The sequence below is a fragment of the Festucalex cinctus genome, chromosome 7 (genome assembly GCF_051991245.1).
Source record: "Festucalex cinctus isolate MCC-2025b chromosome 7, RoL_Fcin_1.0, whole genome shotgun sequence".
Taxonomy (NCBI): Eukaryota; Metazoa; Chordata; class Actinopteri; order Syngnathiformes; family Syngnathidae; genus Festucalex; species Festucalex cinctus.
The window spans coordinates 9251150-9270811 of NC_135417.1; the positions used below are offsets into that span (position 1 = coordinate 9251150).

Below are 19662 nucleotides of genomic sequence, written 5' to 3' on the forward strand. Positions count from 1 at the left end.
TGGTTTCCTTGGCTTCAAATGTGCGATGGCGTGTGTTTTCATCACCATTCTTCTCGTTGCCTCCGCCTTTGAGCTTTCCGACCTTGTCGGCGCCACAGGTAGTCAAGCTTTCCCGTGGAAATTCTCTCCATGTTGTGACGTAACCTGTCACCCTAGCTCGGAGGAATTGTGTGCGCCTTTTACCTGACGCTGACTGTTTGCAGGCACCGGCGCCAAGTGGGACGAAATTGTGGTGGCAAGGCAGGACCGAGCCACCACCTTGCAGTGCGTCCACGCGGAAGCGAGGGCCGGCGTAAACATCAACTGGATGGCCAAGCCCCTCGACACGAACGAATGGAAGCTGGCGCTGTCGGCCAGCGAGCGCGACGAGTTCTCCGGCGGCGCCTTTCGGCCGTCCATGCGCCTGGCCGACCCCGACTTTCGACACACGGGTAATTTCTCGCTGTTCCTTCAACCTGGCAAGGGGGACGCTGGCTTCTACATGTGCTTGATCGAGCAGCGAGGGAAGACGATCAAGGAGAAGATCATCCTTTTAGCCATCACTACTGGTAGGACAAAAAAAAAAAATGAAATCTTCACTCAGTCTAAACTTTTATACACAAAGTAATGTTCATAATGACGTTTTCCAATTCCTTGCCCCAGAATTGTAGTCTTATGCCAATCCTAGTGATTACAATTTCAGGTTCATTTTATTTTTGCTTTCCAATTTTAATCTTTTTTTTTTCAGCTTAGCAAATGGAAAAAAAATAGATTTACAGACACAGCAACATCAACCCCAACAGGCCCCGCCTCTGAAAGGCACATGCAAAGTGGACTTCAAAATGCATCTGTCCATTTAGATTTTTCTTCAATATTTAAGAGGTTTTTGAAGATTTTTTTTTTTTTCTCGCCAATGCATTTCTGTGGACACGGACATAAGGCTGCGGTATCGATTCTAATTTCCTCAATCGATTTGATATCAATTCACAAGAGTTCAGTCTGATTCGATTTCGATTTTTTTCTCCTTCTTATAACCATTCGGGATGTAACAATAACGGCAATATCGTGATATTAAAACTCCCACAATATATCGTCGTCGTCATGAACGATATATTAAAAGCAGCACATCTGTTAAAAGAAAAGTCGGGTTGATTTCCATTTGTGCAGTTCTAGCACCCTCTGGTGGCTAGCTTTTTTAGTGCAGTTGAATTTCACAAGGCATTTTTTGGCCCTTTTATGTTTAAAATCCACGCTAATGGTCAGATGAAGGTCAACGTAATTTGCATGTGAAAATAAATAAATAAATAAATACATAAATATATATATATATATATATATATATATATATATATATATATATATATATATATATATATATATATATATATATATATATATATATATATATATATATATATATATATATTTCAAACATGTTTAATTGCTGTAATGTACAAAAGCACAATATTATGTGTGTGTTTTTTTTTTTTTTTTTAGAATGAGCTCATTTTTTTTTACAATATTGTGACTTTTTTTCTGTATCGCCAACCTCCCCACAATATCGTGATAATTATCGTATCATGACCTTCATATTGTGATAATATAATGTTGTGATGTTTGGATATCGTTATATCCCTAATGACCATAATAAGCGTGGCTTTTCAACATAAAAGGGCCAAAACATGCCTTGTGAAAATTAAAGTGCACTATAAAACTAGCCACCAGAGGGAGCTAGGACTGCAGAAATTGAAATCAACCCAGCTTTTTTAACAGATGTGCTGCTTTTAATACCGTGACATGACGACGACGATATATTGTGGCAGTTTTAATATCGCGATATCACGATATTGCCGTTATCGTTGCATCCCTACAATTTGCTCTGATGTGAGACAGTTACAAGTCTTAAAAACAACTTGGCGGGAAAAGAAATTCTGTTTTCCTCTCTGCAGTCACCAGCATCCCCGCATCCCCCATCCCTCGGAACAGCACCCTGCGCCTGATCGCCAAGGTCACTCCAGGACACGCCTGCGATCGGATCTCCTGGCGATCTCCGGACGGCGCCTCCTTAAAGATCGTGCTCAAGCCCGTCGCGGGTTTCGTGACCAAACTCCCCCAGGTCACGCTCGACGACGCCGGCGCCTACGAGTGCACGGTTCACCCCCCGGGGAGCGAGAACCGCACCGTCTTCACCTTTGGCGTGAACATCGCTGTTGACGGTGAGGAGGGGAAAGCCAAAACATGACGGCAGTGGTGATGAGCGAACCCGATAGCCCATCAGCGGCATTATTTATTAAAGCATCCTCTGGCTATACTGCTCTTCAGTGTATTTATTTTATGGAGCAATTTCAAGATTTCAAACTCCACTGTAGATCTACACAGCAAAGTCTGCCACTCCTGTGGGTATAACGCTCACTGTATGTATTATTTATTATTTGGCTAACACCCTCCCTCCCTCTCCTGCCTTGTTTCCTCTCTCGCCGCAGCTGTCAGCGTGGCCTCCTTCACCAGGGTGCCGCATGGTGAGTGACGCCTGCAGGAAGTCTCGTGTCAGCATTTGGCTAATCAGACAGAGCAGAACGCAACACGACATAATCCCTATTGTTGCGGGGATGTTTTACCCCATCTGCACTCCCATCTGTGCTTCATCTTCCACCGTGTATATAGTGTAGTCCAACCTCGAAGGTTGAGCACAATCCGTTCCAGAACACTGTTCAACTGAATGTTCGGATTTTGAATACACCGGAACAACAATTTGATGGAGGGACGATTCTCTGTTAAATTGGAGTACTTTTTTTTTGTATTCTATAAATGCTCAGTATAGTTAAAAAAAATAAAAAATAAATACAGTGTAAAAACCATGGAAGCATTTGAAAGTTTTTAATTTTGTCCAAGCTTACCGCAATGCTAGTGCACTTTTTTCCCCACATCCATTCTGATTGGATTCTATGTTAAAAAAAAAATAACATTATGCTTTATCACAAATAGCATGTTTGGGTGACATGTGATGAGAACTCGCTCACAACAGTCATAAATATGAATAGGTTGGATACGACACTCTCCTTTTGAGCTGTGGCGATGCTAAGCTAATGTCCGCGCTTTCCATGACCTTTGACATGGGACAGTTGCCCCTGCAAACATGGCCACCACATACGTCCATGTATCCTTTGCTAAAGTCGCCCCTACCAACATGGCTGACATGCAGGCATATCTGTAAACCCGTTTACTGTGCACTGTGGCCATTTGCGACCAATTCTGGAACCAAGGGGGCGATTTTTTTGTTTTTTTTTTCTTTTCTGTTTAATCTGGGGGTCCGTTGCTTCTGGATTTGTTAAATTGAGATTAAAATTATGAATGAATATATAGTGTCCACTGTCCTCTATTTACAAAGGTGTCTCTTCCTAAGACGGCAACAAGACTCAAATTTTTAATTGTAATTTAAACCCGCACCCCATTTAATGTTTTAACACTGACTTCATATTTGGCCAATCCTGTCTTGACTTGCTTCTTTAATTGTGTACTAAGTACTGTATGACGTAATTGACCAGCAATGTATGATTCACTTTTTACTTTTTTTTTTTTTGCTTGTTTTGTTTTGGTCGCCTCACACTTTAACACTTCTGAGGTGTCCACTTGATTAGAATAGAATCCAACATTCTAACTAATTTGTTTTGGGTTTTTTTTTAGTTCAAACATTTATATAAAAGACTAATAATGTGATAATGCAAAGAGCTGATGAAATGTATCAACATTGCTATGCTAACCTCTGCAGGTCCACCCATCTTCACCGCCACTCAAGCCAGGACATCCTTCCCCCTGGCCTGTCCCGGTGTTCAAGGGGACCGCGTCTTCCTCTCCTGGCAAGGCCCCAAGTCCAACCAGAGCAAGCTGGTGTACCAACACGACCGCTGGAGGGGCCACACGTGGCCCGGCGCGGAAAACCACAAGCTCCAGCTGGCCGGCTCGCCCTACAACGCCAACGCCGGAAGCTTCTCCTTCGTCCTCACGCCGGGCCTCAAAGACGGCGGCCTTTACGTCTGCGAAGTGCTGCTCAACGATCACGTCTTCAGCCAGAGGACCCTGCTGAGCGTGTTGACAGGTAAGCGTCAGATTAAGGCGGGAGACGCGGAGTAGGTATAATTTAAGAAAGAAAAAAAAATCAGTTTTGGTCTCCATGGTACTAGTGTTAGTTTTGTATGCCATTTTTAAATTTAGTCTCAGTTTTAGTCCAATTTTAGTCACGCTTGCTGCTGCTCATCTCCTAACTGGTGCCCGTAAGAGGGAACACATAACCCCTATCCTGGCCCTCTATTCACTGGCTGCCCATGAAATTTAGAGTCCACTTTAAAGAGGGTTTAAGTCTAGTCTAGTCTAGTTTTAGTCAGGTAAAAAAATGTGTGTTGATGTTGACGAAATTATTTTTGTTTAGTTTTTGTTGACAAAATTAACACTACATGGTACAAATGCTGCCATTTTAATAAAAACTTTGTGCAGCGGTGCTCTATCGGGAATTTGCCCAAAATGGCTGCTTGAAACCAAAATGGTGGAGTTCAGTTTGGTGCAGTTTGGTGTGTTGGAGATTTTTTTTTGTGAGTTGTTGTTGTGACAGACATGCCCACCCAATTCCCACGTCAGTGGCGGAAAGTGGTTGTCCAAGGTTTTTCGAGCCTCTGATTTTTCGAGCTTTCTAAAGGGAAGCTGCTAAGTCGGTTTTTGGGCCCGTCGCGATGGAGATCCCGAGCATTTCACCCAATTTCACCAGGATGCACATGGCTAACCACAGTGAGCTCCACCGGTCTGATCAGCATCATTCTTTCAAAAAGTGCAAAATGATTTATGGAAGCGGCGGTGGTGGCGCAGAGGACCAAATCCCCCCGCTTCGGTTGTTGAGCCGGGCTGAGATCCGATGAGTGCGAAGGCCGGCGCGTCTCATGACTCATTTCCGCGCTCCGCCGGGAAACATGGCCGGAATGAAAGCTCGTGTGTGTTCATTATGTTTCAAGCAGCCTCCCTTTTCATCATGTTTTTTTTCCCCTCTCTTGTTTGCTACTTGTCTAAAGCTTGTTCAGTGGAATGGTCTGACATTTTGGAAGAAAAAGCGCCTCATTACGTCCCCGCTGAGAGTTAGATGAGAGGATTTAGTCAGCTTTAGAGGCAGACATCTAACTTCATATGCTATATGTCAAGTAGTTGTTATGCTTCCAAACCTTTGATATTTTCTCTTCCAATAAAGAAAAACATGTCAAGATTCACCCCGTCGGCCATTTTGTATCGCACTTTGTCCTCATGGAGATCACGGGTGAGCTGGAACCTATCCAAGCTGACATTAAAAGGTAAAACAGGATCAACCTAACCCAATAGAATATGCTAAACCAAGAGTACCCACGCTGTGTATTTAAGTACAAGTACAGATAATGTTAAAAGAAGAAGTACTAACTCAACTACTTTAAGTTATGCTTTATTGCACTGTATGAAAATGTTATGTGGCGCCTGACGGCAATTTTTCAAGATACGAGCCATCGATCAGATCTTTTACTTTGATTTGAGAGTACAAACTTGAGGTATGAGCACTGTTTAAAAAAAAAAAAAAAAAAAGGCTCAAAGCCATTTATTGCCACTAAAACAACCGTGTAGCTTTTGCTAACTTAATGCTAGCATACGATGGGAATCTGTTGGGACACAGGCTAAAAATTAGCATCTGTGTGGCAGTGATCTGAAGACAACCAGCGCCTGATAATTTAACAGGCATAGCCTATAAACTTTTTTTTTTTTTTTTATCTCCTGAGAAGGTCATACTCAGAAGCGTCATAGCGCCACAAAGATGCTATACGTTAGTTTGTCTATGGCGTTTCCCATTATGTGTTAGCATTAAGCTAGCTTACAGGCAAAGTTATGTTTGTTTTAGCTGCGCGACTCGAAATTCTCTTTATACTCTTTATACAAATTGGCTCACTCGTATCTAGTGATGTAACGATACCGGCAATAACATGATATCGCAATATTAAAACTGCCACAATATATCGTCGTGGTCATGTCACAATATTAAAAGCAGCACATCTTTAAAAAAAAAAAAAAGTCAGGTTGATTTCCATTTGTGCAGTTGTAGCACCCTCTGATGGCTATTTTTTTTAGTGCAGTTTAATTTTAACGTGGCCCTTCTATGTTTAAAATCCGTGCTAATAGTCAGATGAAGGGGAACGTAATATGCTTGTGAACCGAGTCGATATGTGGAGGAAATCGATGTGTGCTTGCATTAGCAAGTTTGTGCCTCAATATTTAGAGTTATTATAGATTGTAGGTTGTTTATATGCTCTGCTGTAATGTACAAAAGCACAATATTGTTTTTTTGTTTTTTTTTGTCTGAGCTCTTTTTTTTTTTTTTTTACAATATTGTGACAATTTTTTGTATCACAAACCTCCCCACAATATTGTGATAATTATCGTATTGTGATATTCAAATTGTGATAATATCGTATCGTGATGTTTGGATATTATTACATCCCTACTCATATCTCAAGGCACCACTAAAAGGTCAACAAATAAATACTCAACTAATGTGCAGATACCAGAGAAATCTGTTTATGTGCATCAACAAAGTATTTGCAGTTTGTTACATCCCATCGCTGACAACAAAAACATTTAAACAGCTGAGACAAGAGCGGGACATTGAGTGCCATCAAAATGAGTTTGAATTGAAGCTTTTTTTTTCTTTTTCTTTTTTTTTTAAGGCCAAATTATTATTATTGCCGCTTGAAGCACTTGCACTTCTCCGCTCGCCTCTCGTTGGAAGCGGTTGCCCGGCAACATCATTGTCATTCTGGCGCAGCCGCTGCACCTGGTTGGAGTGCGAGCGTACCCAAAATAAAATTGAATCAAACGCAGAAATGACTGCTTTCTCATTCTGTTGGAACACTCTGTCGTGAAATTAGAACTTTTTTTTCTCTTTTTTTTTTTTTATACGATAAGCTCTTCAGCTTGTTTTTGGCCGAGGCCCCATCGAACCGTTCACCCTCCAATTTCGCATTTTACGCTGGGACAGAGACAAGCAGCTTGCTAATTATCACACAGAAATGAAGTTGAAAAAAAAATAAAAATCCCAGCACTCATAGTCTCCCCTGGAAGGAAATTGAATATGAATATAATCACAAGTGTTGAAGTCTTCCATTAAAGTGAACCAGGTAAAAAAAAAAAAAAATGAAAAAAAAGTGTTTCTAAAGGCTACTGCAGTGTGTTTTGAGCGAGATTTGTTTTTCAGTCTTCGCACAACTTGTCAGTAGCCTCAACCGTTGAAGTGAGAATAACAACAGTTATGCTTCAACACGCTCCAAGTAAAACTTGAAAAGCGGATGTAATTTGAGATCGAATTGTGATGCAACACTTCAGAGGTTGTGATGATCGCTCAAATGTTACAGCTGAGCTCATTGCTGTAATCTTTAGATGGTAAGTTTCCAGCACTTGTTTACAAATGCAAGCTCCACTAGCCAATTTTACACAAAAAGCAGATAGAAAAGTTTTGCAAATATTTCTTTTTTTCCCCCTCAAAAATACGATATTCATCTCATGATTTCTTTTTTTTAATTTGAAAAAAAAAAATGAATTCCTTCATTTTCCTAAAAAAAATAAATAAAACTTTTGTCAAACAAAATAAAAATATAAAAATTACTTTAGTATTGTGAGATTACCAATATATTACATGAGTTGTCTTTTTTTAAATATGCCTTAAAAGTATGACTAAATTCCTACTTTTTTGCTAATAAAAGTTGAATTTTATTGTAACCTTTTTTTCTGAAAAAATATGTCTACTTTTAAAAAAATGCAACTTTTATGTCTTTTTTTTTCATAAAGCTGAGTTTATTCTTGTATGGTTACAATTTTTTTATCTTAGATATGAAATTGTCATTAGTTTGCTGTTTTTTAAATAAAAAAACAAACAAACGAAACAAAACAATATATTACTTATGAGGTTTAAAAAAAAAACTATGACTTAAAAGTATGACTACACTCCTACTTTTTTACTAATAAAAGTTGAATTTTATGTTCATATTTGCTGAAAAAGTAACTTTTTTTCTGAAAAAAATCAGACATGGCTACTTTAAAACAAATGCAACTTTTTTTTGTGAGTTTTTTTCATAAAACTGAGATTATTCTTGAAACTGGTAACAATTTTTTCTCAGATATGAAATTGTCATTAGTTTACTACTTTTTCTAAAAAAAACAAAAACGATATATTACATATGATGTTTTTTGTGTTGTTGTTTTTTTCTAAACTATGACTTAAAAGTATGACTACATTCCTATTGTTTGCTAATAAAATTTGAATTCTATGTTCATATTTGCTGAAAAAGTAACTTATTTTCTGAAAAAAATAAGACGTTTTTACAGTTTTATGAAAAAAAAGACAAAAAAGTTGCATTTTTTTGTCAATTTTTTTCATAAAACTGAGTTTCTTCTTGTAACTATTTTTTTTTTATCAGATATGAAATTGTCATTAGTTTACTATTTTTTTCTAAAAAAAAAAAAAAATTGTTACATGAAAACAGGTTTTTTGAAGAAAAATCTAAAATCTTTATTTGTGCTCTAAAAATTTTGATTAAATAATACTATATCCAACTACCCATGAAGCATTCCTAGTTTTGTCTAGTTTTGAAAGAAAAATGCTGCTTTTTCTTGAATTTTTTTTTTTTTATAGTAAGACGTACATACTGTATGTGTAGTGTGTTTCTTGAAGAAAAATACTACTCCGTTCCTTCAAAAAACAACTTTATTCTCGTTGTTGTGTTCTTTTGTTGTTGTTGTTGGTTCTCTTTGGTGTGTCCCTAATCTATTGATTTCCATGAATGGGCCTTATTTCACGCTTTACAACTCCCACGCCGACACAATAGCGTCCCTTCACAGGCGTAAACACAAACAGGCGAGGCGTGCGTCCCTGCGACGGCGGCCTTGGAAGAGTTTACTAATCACAGTCCCCGGCGGCATCCATCACAGCTGCCCAGACATGACGAGCCGATCAGTCACTGTCGCACGTTTTCAGCGCGCGCACACACACACACACACACACACACACACGTGCGCCCACACGGCAATCATGTGACACATATATTTTTACCCCACCTCATTATGAGTATCATTATGTATGATTATACCTGCCGGCCTCCCACGGAGGCTGTAGGTGGCCCGTGCTGATCACACTAATCAACGCTGAAATATGTGTGTTTTTATGTGACGCACGGGGTGGGGGGATGTTGGGAGGGGGTCCGCGGAGCTTGATTACGCCCAGATGGATTCTCATTTCGCTTTGATGAGACACTAAGCATCAGTCACAGTCAAGTGGCGCATTAGCAGCAAATCACTTTAATGAATATATATTATTGTGACCTCTCCATGGATGGTGCTCTGTTTTTTTTGTTTTTTTTGTGTTCTCCTCTCACGTGGTCGCCCCCTTTAGCCCATCACTCCTTATTCGTCCTTGGCCTTTTCTGCAATCACGCCAGCCATTAAGTCAGTTTCTCATCCCGCCTCGCTCTTTTGTCTGCCCTCCTCGTCTGACATTCTCGCAGGCTCATCTCGTCTCCTGATTTCTATCCATTTGTTTATTCGGTCACTTTTTTTTTTTTTTTTTTTTGCACCGCCGGCTGGTTTCGTGTAAAACAAATAACAGTGGTGCCTTTGAGATACGCGTGACCCGACTTGCGAGGTTTTGCTTTAACTTGTGAGTGGCAGCTACTTGAGATACGAGCACTGTAGCAGCAGGCGACTTTGCTCACTTAACAAGTAGCAGTTTGGCAGATAGAATTGGGAAATATTCTTCCAAAAAAGGCTTCAAGCTCCTTAATTCCATTTAGGTTGGATTTTAAAAATGGAATAATTGATATCGAATCAATTATTCTTTTCGAGCCCGATACCGATTGATAAAACCATGAATTGATCATTTTGATATCTCTTTTTATTTTTTTTATTACATTTTCTTATAAATTTATGATTTATAAGAAAATTTAATTTCAAAGGCCGAGTTTTTTTTGGTATTTTACAGATTTCTTGACATTTACTGTTCACATGAATTTAAAAGTATTTTCTTACATTTATGAAAGACCTGACTTATTGGCACTATTCAGTGTTTTTTTTTCAATTTATGTTTACAATTATTGAATTAGAATTAGGGTGGCATAGTGGGTGAGTGGTTAGCACGTCCGCCTCCCAGTACTGAGGACTCGGGTTCGAGTCCAGGCTCTGGCCTTCCTGGGTGAAGTTTGCATGTTGTCCACGTGCCCGCGTGGGTCTTCTCCGGGTACTCCGGTCTCCTCCCACATTCCAAAGACATGCATGGCAGGTTAATTGCGCGCTCAAAATGGATGAATTGGAATTATGAAAATATTTTCACCTCATTCTTGCTGCTGCCAATGTTTGCATAACACGTACATGATTATAACATTAAATCATTTAACCAGTTACTTCCTCCTCAAAATTTAATTTGGAATTTCATGTTTATGGAGTCATGTCCTTAATATTTAAGAAGAATTGATGTCCCATAATTAATCAATATCGGATTGAAGTCAAGTGAATCGAATCGAAGCGGTATAAAAATCCAAATCCAATTAAACTGAACTCTTGTGAATCGAAACCAAATCGATTGAGGAAATTAGAATCAATATCCAGCCCTAATTCCATTCCCAGTTGAAGTGTACTGTTAAACTAAAGAATTAGATGTTGAGCTCTCTCTTAAAAAAAAAAAAAAAAAAAAAGAATTACATGTTTATGTAAAACAGTCTCAGCTAGCTTAATGCTAACATACACTGGGGAGCACCATAGCACAGGCTAACAATTAGCTTCTATGTGGCAGTGTTTTACCCTTACGGCACAAACTTTGGAGTAACTCATGTAGGAACTCACTGCTTTCTCAGCGCTCTCTGTAGATCAGATTTGTACCCTTGCAGGTGGTATGTACCCCATATAGTGAAAAAAACAAAAAGGTGCAACAATCTACAGTATGCCTCACTCACTTCCACTTGTTTGCAGCACAGATTCACCAAAAAGTACTGCAGGGACAAAGAGTTTAATGAAAACTGCTATAGCAGCGACGGTGGGTGGTGGTATGCGTGGTGAGCAGGGAGTGAAAACGAGGTGGTGACAGCACATAAACTCCAAATTCAAATCCAGGAACTTTTGACTGTGAGGCAGCCTTGCTAACCTAACCACTCGAGCACCCTTGTTCAATTCCCCTGTCAACTTGTTCCCATCGTTTTTTTTTCACGCCTCTGCTGTCTCCGCAGTGATGGGCCGACGTTTGGGTTCCAAGCTGCAGCTGGACTGCCTTTACAGCGGGGTTTCCCAGGTCCAAGAGGCCGGGTGGAAATATGAAAATAAGAGTCGGCGCTTGGCCGTGACGAGAGCGTCCGGCAGCGTCACCACCGCTCTGCCCTTGCCCGTCACCTCCGACGCGGCCGGCAACTACACGTGCACCTTGCGGCTCAAAAACGGACAGACTATCAGCGCCACGCACACCGTCAAGCATCAAGGTATTGTCACTATATGATGGTGAGGTGCAGGTATTGTTTTTGTCAATTTAATTCAATACATTCTACAGTATTGTAGTATCTACATACTGTAGCGGTGACTGAATGCAGACTCGGACTGGGCCATCTGGAGGGGCGGAACAATTCCCGGCGGGCAGTCCTATATTTCGACATGCACGTCAGCCAGGTTTATCGTAGACTCAAAATTGTCTGGAAAAAAAAATAATTGAGTAAATGTGAGTTGTTGTTTGCCTGTGCAATTTGTGCATCAACATTAACTTCGCAGGCAGTCGTCTTGCCCAACCTAAGAAAATCAAGTTTCACATTCAAACCACCAATCAGATCAAAGGGAGACGGTTGTTTGTTTTGGGGTCAATGACCCCATGTTGTAGAAAGAACAAATTTGAACCCATAGGGAGGAGGGAGAGAGAGGCAGAGAGAGAGAAGGAGGGGGAGAGAGAGAACGAGCGGGAGAGGAGGAGGGGGGAGAGAAAGAGAGAGCGAGCGAGAGAGTCAGAGAGAGAGAGAGAGAGAGATTATTTTGACCCGTTGTGTAACTGTACAAAACATGTTGACACTATGCTGGAAGATTTTTTTTTCTAAATAAGTGGAGTATCCTTTAAATGTATTAAATGTACATAAAAAAAAAAAAAAAATAATGAAGTTACCAAATTAATTTGTGACAAAATATTAACTTTAGCTTGAACTATTAATGTTACTGCTGAAAGTAGCTGAAGTATCCCTTTCTCTATTACTTGTACTACATTATTTTTCCCGGCATAAAATCAAGTGGTGTCATCTGCAAAGAAAATACATTTATCCAATGTGCCACTCCTCAACTTTTAAGCAAATCTAAACAATCAATAGAGATCAAAACAGAGCCTCTTGCCGTTCTATTAATTTTGCCCATTTGTTTGTAAAAAATAAAAAAAATTAGAATTATTCCACAAATGCTTAACTTCCATTTTCATGAGGCATAAAGGTCAGCATTTTTCCTGATCACGAATATAAGCAGACAGAACCGCGGGACATATCCTCCAACAATAACTAAATAATTCAGGCTTATTGTGTCGCTGGTTGAGAACAGGAGGATGTGACAGCTAAATGGATCCGTCCGCCGCCCCCAGTTGAGATAAGTCCAATGCATCACTCGGACCGCGGGTCCCAGGGCTGGCTCATCATAATGCACGACTGCGGCTATGGGAGTAATGGACACTCGCAGAGTGCGATGAAGACCAGGGAGCCGTTTCTTATCAGAGGGGAGGCATCCGGAGATGGAGGGCGGGATAATGGGGAGATTTTTATGGCTTTTATGGGATGACAACATTTTTTATTACTTCCACCGAAGGAGGTTTTTGTTTGTTTGTTTGTGGGCAGGATAAGGCCAAAAACTGCTTGTAGATACAGTAAATATAATAAGTCTACACACCCCTGTTCAAATGCCACATTTTTGTCACATAAAAAAAAAAAAAATGTACCAAGATACATTATTTTAAAACTTTTTCCACCGTAAATGTCAACTAAAACTCGCTAGGGCAATGTTGCCTAATCATATATGACAAAAAAAAAAAAAAAAAATATTTGTTACTACTAATATTTTTTTTACTCCAAATATATAAAAAAAAAAAAAATAACTATTAGTAGTAATAAATAGTTTTAATATTTTTTTACTCCATATATTAAAAACAAAAATAAAACTATTTGTTAGTACTAATAGTTTTTTACTCCAAATAATAAAAAAAAATATATATTAGTAGTAACAAATAGTTTTAATATTTTTTTTACTCCATATATTTAAAAAAATAATAAAACTATTTGTTACTACTAATTTTATATGGAGTCAAAAGTACTAAAAACTAAATACTGGGGGAAAATGAACTAAAACTAAACTAAATAAACTAAAAAACGAAAACTATTTGTTACTACTAATTGTTTTTTTGTTTTTTTTAATATATGGAATTTTGTCAAGTGCCAGATTTATTTAATTTTTTCAATTAGTAGTAAAATAAACTAAACTAATAAAAACAAAGTAAAGAAACTTCCATTCTGAAACAAAAGTTGGACCTTCCTTCTTCTTTATGGACGTAAATTCATTTCAAATGAATCCTGAATGCACAGATATGAAAATTAAGAATATATATATTTTTTTTTTTTACTAATCACAGTTTTAGTTTTATAAATATACTACTTAGTTTTCATATTTTTAAAAATGTAAATGATTTTTTTCTTTTAAATTTTAGCTTCAGTTATTTTGTTACTTTCCGTTTCTTACAATAACCTTGAAGGTTGTTTAATGTTGCAATTCTTGCACTAAATCAAACAATGCTACTCGAGTTGCAGAAACAACATTTTTCTTTTTTTTTTGTCTTTTTTTTTTTTTTTTTTTTTACAGCAACATTGTGAAATTCCTTCCCCAGCTGTTGTTTTTTTTTTTATCCATGTGCATAATTTCCCTCGGAAGCCATATGGTATAAGATTTGTGTGAAGTCGAACTTCTTTGGTGTGCCACCCACTTCACCGCGCTCACATCCTGCGCGCGCAAATAACCCCCCCCACCTCCCCACCCCCATCCCGCCGCCTCCTCATTTTGAGATTGAAGCATTGCGATGAGGTGCCAGTGGAGGTAACGAAAAGGTGAGAAGATGAGCGTTTCAAGTGAGGCAGACGCATAAAGCCTTTCTGCTTGGCTTCGCTCAGCACTTCACTTACTTTAATTCATGTGTTCGCTTCGGCGCGGGTCACCGGCGACTTCCATTAGCGAGGCCCCCGGCTCGCGCTCGCCGATCAATTAGGGCTCACGCGCGCATGTGATGATTGATGGCTCGGAGGGGCGGCTAATGGCGGTGACACCGCGGGGCCAAGGGGGGCCCCCGGCGGGTCCTTTCTTTTACAAACAAAATTTGTCAGGAGCGCTGGAGTGGACGGCACTCGTGCCGGGTTCCTGACCTGCTGCATACATTGCGTATTCATGAGCATAATTATGCATAAGTCAGATTGAAGTAGATTTTTTTTTTTTTAAGAAATCCAGAGATGGAAAGAGTAATAAAATATTTCGTATGTTAAAATACAATTTCAGTGACGCCTTTTTTTATGTTTTTAAATTAGGAAAGTAGTACTCTAGAATATTGGACTTCTTAAAAGGAGAATGTAAAGTTAATTAGACAGTTTTAGTTAGTGTTTATTCATTTTTTCAATTGCTTTATTTAACAAATTGAAATCAAAAGCCAAACGTGGCAAATATTAAGCAAACAATATGTAAGTAAGTAATACATAAAATTCTTACAATAACCGTAAAGAACAAGGAAAATAAAATAAAGTAAATGAAATAATTTAAAAAAATTCATGTTAATTCATAGCAACTCCTTCTGGTGTGTGCAATTTGGCCACCAGGGAGCAGTATAATACTTTCATGCAGACACCAAAAAGAAAACTTTCACTACTACTGTCAGAGACTTAGTAGCTGCACTATTATTATTGTAGAGGATAAAGAATATATGCTTGTGAGTATCGATATATTCTTGCTTCGTGACTGATCAAATCAAATCAAACTTTATTTGTAAAGCACCTTTCATACTTTCAAATGCAACTCAAAGTGCTGAACAATTAAAGCATGCATAATACGATAAAAAGAAAATCAGGGCTAAGGCACAGTTGTTCCGTTGTCAGGATCGCATTTAGTGTATTTAAATTTTTTTGTTTCATGTGATGTTTGACACTAAATTTCAACTTGAAATTTCATTTTTGACCCTTCCGTCAAAGTGCGCCCCTTGCGGTGGAGGGCAGGCCGTCAATTTGTTTGTTAGCAGCTAGCAAGCTAAGATAGCTTGAAAACTTCGATGTACAGCAAGACGAGCATATCCGGACACAAACGATTTAATGAATGACAATTTACATCATGAAAGTAGTGATTGACGTACTGTTTCAAGCAAAAACAACATATCTTAAGCTTCCGCTTCCACTTTGCCTTCCAACAAACTCAATTTTTTTTGTAGCTAGCGGCTCCAAACGGCTGGTTGCAATAGTAGACGTATATATACGTTTTTCAATACTTTGTTCTTCACTCCCAAAAACATATTTATACGTTTTTTTTCTGTTTTTTTGTTTTGTTTTGTTTTTTAAATGCTAAAGCATAAAGATAGAGCTTCTGACATGAAGAGGTCATTTAAAGCAATGGTAGTTATTGCAAAAAAACGGCCAGCAGGTGGCAGAAGAGTATAAGCAACGAGCTCTTTTTGCCAGTGTTTTCAACAGGTTTGTTAATAATGATGAAATTGAGCAATATTCCAATGCTAATTGCTGCAAAATGGAAACGGATATGTTTTTATAGCAACAGAACAGAACATTCTGTGGACCTTGCAAAGTCAGTCAAAATCCAGTAAAACAGACCGGAGCAAAAGGGGTTGCTTCTGTGAAAATGGCTGGGAATTAAAGAGTTAATAGAGTTGATTTGTTTTTGTTTTTCTGGTGACACCACCACGCGTGTATGTGTGTGTGTCAGATGGATGTCTGACAAGCGCCTTCATCCTCCGGTGCGTCCATATTGTGCGTGTGACTGACAGGTGCGTGATGGAAACACATGTAACATGCCTGGAAGGCGGGCGGGGACGTTGCGTCTTTCGTACGGAGTTCAACCCCCCCGACCCGCCGTCGTCGCCATGCGCAACTTGTCAACTCCCCAAAAAAATGAAAGTTTTTCTCTCATTTTTTTTCTCTGTGTCAGGGAGCGCCGCGGCGCCCTCGTTGCACTCTTCTCCCCTCCGCCTCCTCCTGGCTTTATTACTTGTGGTGCCCCTGGTTGCCGCCACTGTGGTTGTGTTGCTATGGCGACAGAAGCGCATCTCCCGTCGAGGTGAGGCTATATGGCCGTTTTTTTTTTCCTTCTCTCTCTTCCCTCTGACAGATGCGGCCCGGAACATCCTCTGGGGTTGTTGTAATGAATCTGACCCGATCTCTTCTCTTCCTATGTGTGTGCGTGCGTGCAGGTATTGAGCAGTCTCTGTCCGTCCACTCTGGCGAGACGGAGAACATCTACGAGAATCCCGAAGATGTCAGACAGGTGATAAAACTTGACCATTTTCCCTCCTGATGAATTGCCCTCTCTTTCTTTCTTTTTTTTTTATTTACTCGTCTTTTCCTACTTTCTACTTCCCAGCCTCCCTCACTTGTTGCTCATTAAAGCTGTTTTGTTTCCCTTCCCGGCAGGCTCTTCCGCAAGCGTCCGTTTATATGGTGAGTTATTGCGCAATACACTCACGCATCCTTTTGTGTATGAAAATGTGTAATCAAGCTATTGTTTTTATTTTATTTTTTAATTTTTTTGCAAAGCATACGATTCGTGAATCCATATAAAGAGAAAATTATTTTGACCTACACTAAAAAAAAAAAAATTCTGTCTGTTCTCACTCTCACTATCAAGAAAAAGGCAGACTTGAATAGCAACTAGGGATGTGACGATATCCAAATATTACGATACGATATTATCACGATTTTGTGGGGAGGTTGGCGATATTTAAAAAAGGTCACAATATTGTAAAAAAATGAGCTCATACTAAAAAAAAAAAAAGAAGAACACAATATTGTGCTTTTATATATAACAACAATACATATAAATATCCTCCAATCTCTAATAACATTTCATATTGAGGCACTTTTACCACAAGCACACATCGAGTTCCTCCACATATTACAGTCCTGTTCATCTCACAATTAGTGATTTTAAACATAGAAGGGCCAAAACATCCCTAATGAAAATTAAACTGCACTTAAAAAACTAGCCACCAGAGGGTGCTAGAACTGCATGAATGGAAATCAACCTGACTGTTTTTTTTTCATAGATGTGTTGCTTTTTAATATCGTAACCATGACGACGACGATATTGTGGCAGGTTTAATATCACGATATTGCCATTATCGTTACATCCCTAATAGCAACACGTTGAAGAATTGCTTTCACAGTTTTTCAAATAAGAGGCAAAACTTGCTTGCTTCAAGCTATTTGTCGTTCCAACTTTAACAAGTTTATTGTCAATTTGACACATAAAACTAAGAGAAAACTCAACAGTCAGTATGTATATTTAAATATCAAGCTGCTTAACCAAAATACACAATAATGAAAGTCTGCTAGCTTAATGCAAACATATAATGTGCAACACCGTAGATGTGCTTACAGAAATTAGCATATATGTTACTGTAATTCCAAACAACAACAGAAGACAGTATTTTCCAGACAACAATTCATTTGTATTTGTACTCAAGTACTCTGTATTTTTTCCAAACGACTTCAGAGGGAAATCAGTACTTTTACCAGTATTATTTTTAAGTACTTTCTAAGTATTTTCTGTACTTCTAATTGAGTACAGAGTGTGAGTACTTTTGTCACCTGCAGTTACTAGTGTTTTGTATTTTTTTTCATTTTTTTTTTATTATTATTATTATTATTGTTTCTCCTTTTTCCCTCCAGGATTTGAAGCCAAGACAAGATGATGTGTACAAGGAACTGGAGCGCTAAGCCAAGAGCAGCAGGTGATGACCTGCGTGTGTCTTTGCATGTCGTATGTGTGCTTGCGACGTCTCCCTGGCATTCTCCTCCTCGTGCAGGCTGCGCATCACGTTGACACGGTGTCGCAATATGGCGTCACGCGCTGACAGGCAACGCTCCGCCGACTGCGCTCTTGTTTGCGTCGCGTGGCCTGTCTGTGCGTGTGCGCGTTCGCGTGTGTCGAAAGACGAATAACACCTTTTTTTTGTGTGTTTTTTTATTTTTGCAGTGAGTTGGTCTTTATGCCCCCACCCATTTTTTTTTTTTTTTCTTCCAGCGCCAGAACTGATCATCTTACGTGCACATGTCACCCTCATGCTGCTGTCACATCTGCTCGCCGGCGTGCAGCAGCAGGGGGGGGACCTTTTATGAGGCGCACAGTAAACTGGATTTTATAATTGGCTCTCAAACAGACTTGGAAATGGCACTCAAGTGTGTAAATGTTCTCAAGAGCGATGCTTATTTGTTTGTATGTCATTACAGTATTAGCGGTGATGAAAATGGGGATTATTTGAGCAGAAATAGAAACACTGGATGTTGAAGGAGAAATGTTTGGCTTTTTTTTTTTTTTTAATTTATATTTGTCACCTACAATTGAAAGCAGTGTTTTAATATGTATGTGGGGTGTAATAGGAATAATAATAATTGCTTTGCTGAATTGAGCCAGTAGATTGTACTGTATCACGTTTATTAAAACCATAAAAGCATCGCGTGATGGTCAAGAAGGAAGAAGCAGGTTGCTACAAAGAAATTTTGAGAGGTTGCCTTGCCTCCATTCACTGACTGCACCTGACATCGCTTGCGTTCATTTTGGTGACAGTTATAAACTTGATTTCATCCACAGGTTCGTATGAAATTGTAAATATAGTTGGGTATTATTTTGGGTAACAAATTCTTCCTATTTTTTAATCAGTTGTTTTTTGTCTATGACGTCAGGTTTTTATAATAATAATAATATATTCAGTTTTAATTGTAGTAATTAATATACTAGTGTACTTTAGTAATTTATTAATATATTTATGAATTAAAAGTTAGGTTCAGCAACAGTTGGATTTTTTTCCCCAAAAAACGTCGTACAACAAAAATTTGTGTTGTGTAAACTTTTATAGGTCAAACTTAAAAAAGAAATAATTAAAATATCTCAAAAACCTGATGTTTTATGAAAAGTAAAAGAAATCAGTGTTTAGAGACACAAAAAGCCATCTCTGATTTTTTTAAAAATGCTGTTGAATAGTATTTTTGTAGAACATACGAATATTTTTATTAGAATTATTATTATTTCCATTTTAGAATTTATATGTTCTGGACTACAAGTGTTGGTGAAGTTTCTGCTAAATCTGGTGCAAGCATCTTGTCTTATGTGCATTCTGTCAATAAACTTACTTTTATAAAAACGCGTTTTTCTTGCCGGTAGATTGGTAATGTTTGTATTTTGCACGCGTCACATTATGCCCTTATCACTGATATAAACAGATATTTTTTTTAAATCATTACTCTCTTTTAAATTAATTACTTGTATTATTTTATTTTTAAATATTAAAATATTTATTTAAATATTTATTTAAATATTTATTTATTTATTTAAATATTTATTTAAATATTTATTTATTTATCAAACCATTACAACACAATGACGAAG

The 19662-nt window shown here is 38.4% G+C and overlaps 1 protein-coding gene across 2 annotated transcripts; it reads left to right on the forward strand.

Annotated features, from left to right (window-relative positions):
* Positions 1-19659, forward strand: g6fl (g6f-like). Of its 2 annotated transcripts, XM_077526641.1 has the most exons (11): positions 1-98; positions 204-548; positions 1929-2195; positions 2463-2498; positions 3749-4075; positions 11244-11489; positions 16207-16335; positions 16469-16542; positions 16689-16715; positions 17946-18007; positions 18301-19659. In XM_077526641.1, the coding sequence occupies exons 1-10, from the start codon at positions 26-28 to the stop codon at positions 17991-17993; spliced, it is 1572 nt and encodes a 523-aa protein (XP_077382767.1). In that variant the 5' UTR covers positions 1-25; the 3' UTR covers positions 17994-18007; positions 18301-19659. The 2 variants fall into 2 exon arrangements, with proteins under 2 accessions (XP_077382767.1, XP_077382766.1); XM_077526640.1 differs by having other exon boundaries at positions 17946-19659.
* Positions 19660-19662: the final 3 nt, after the last annotated feature.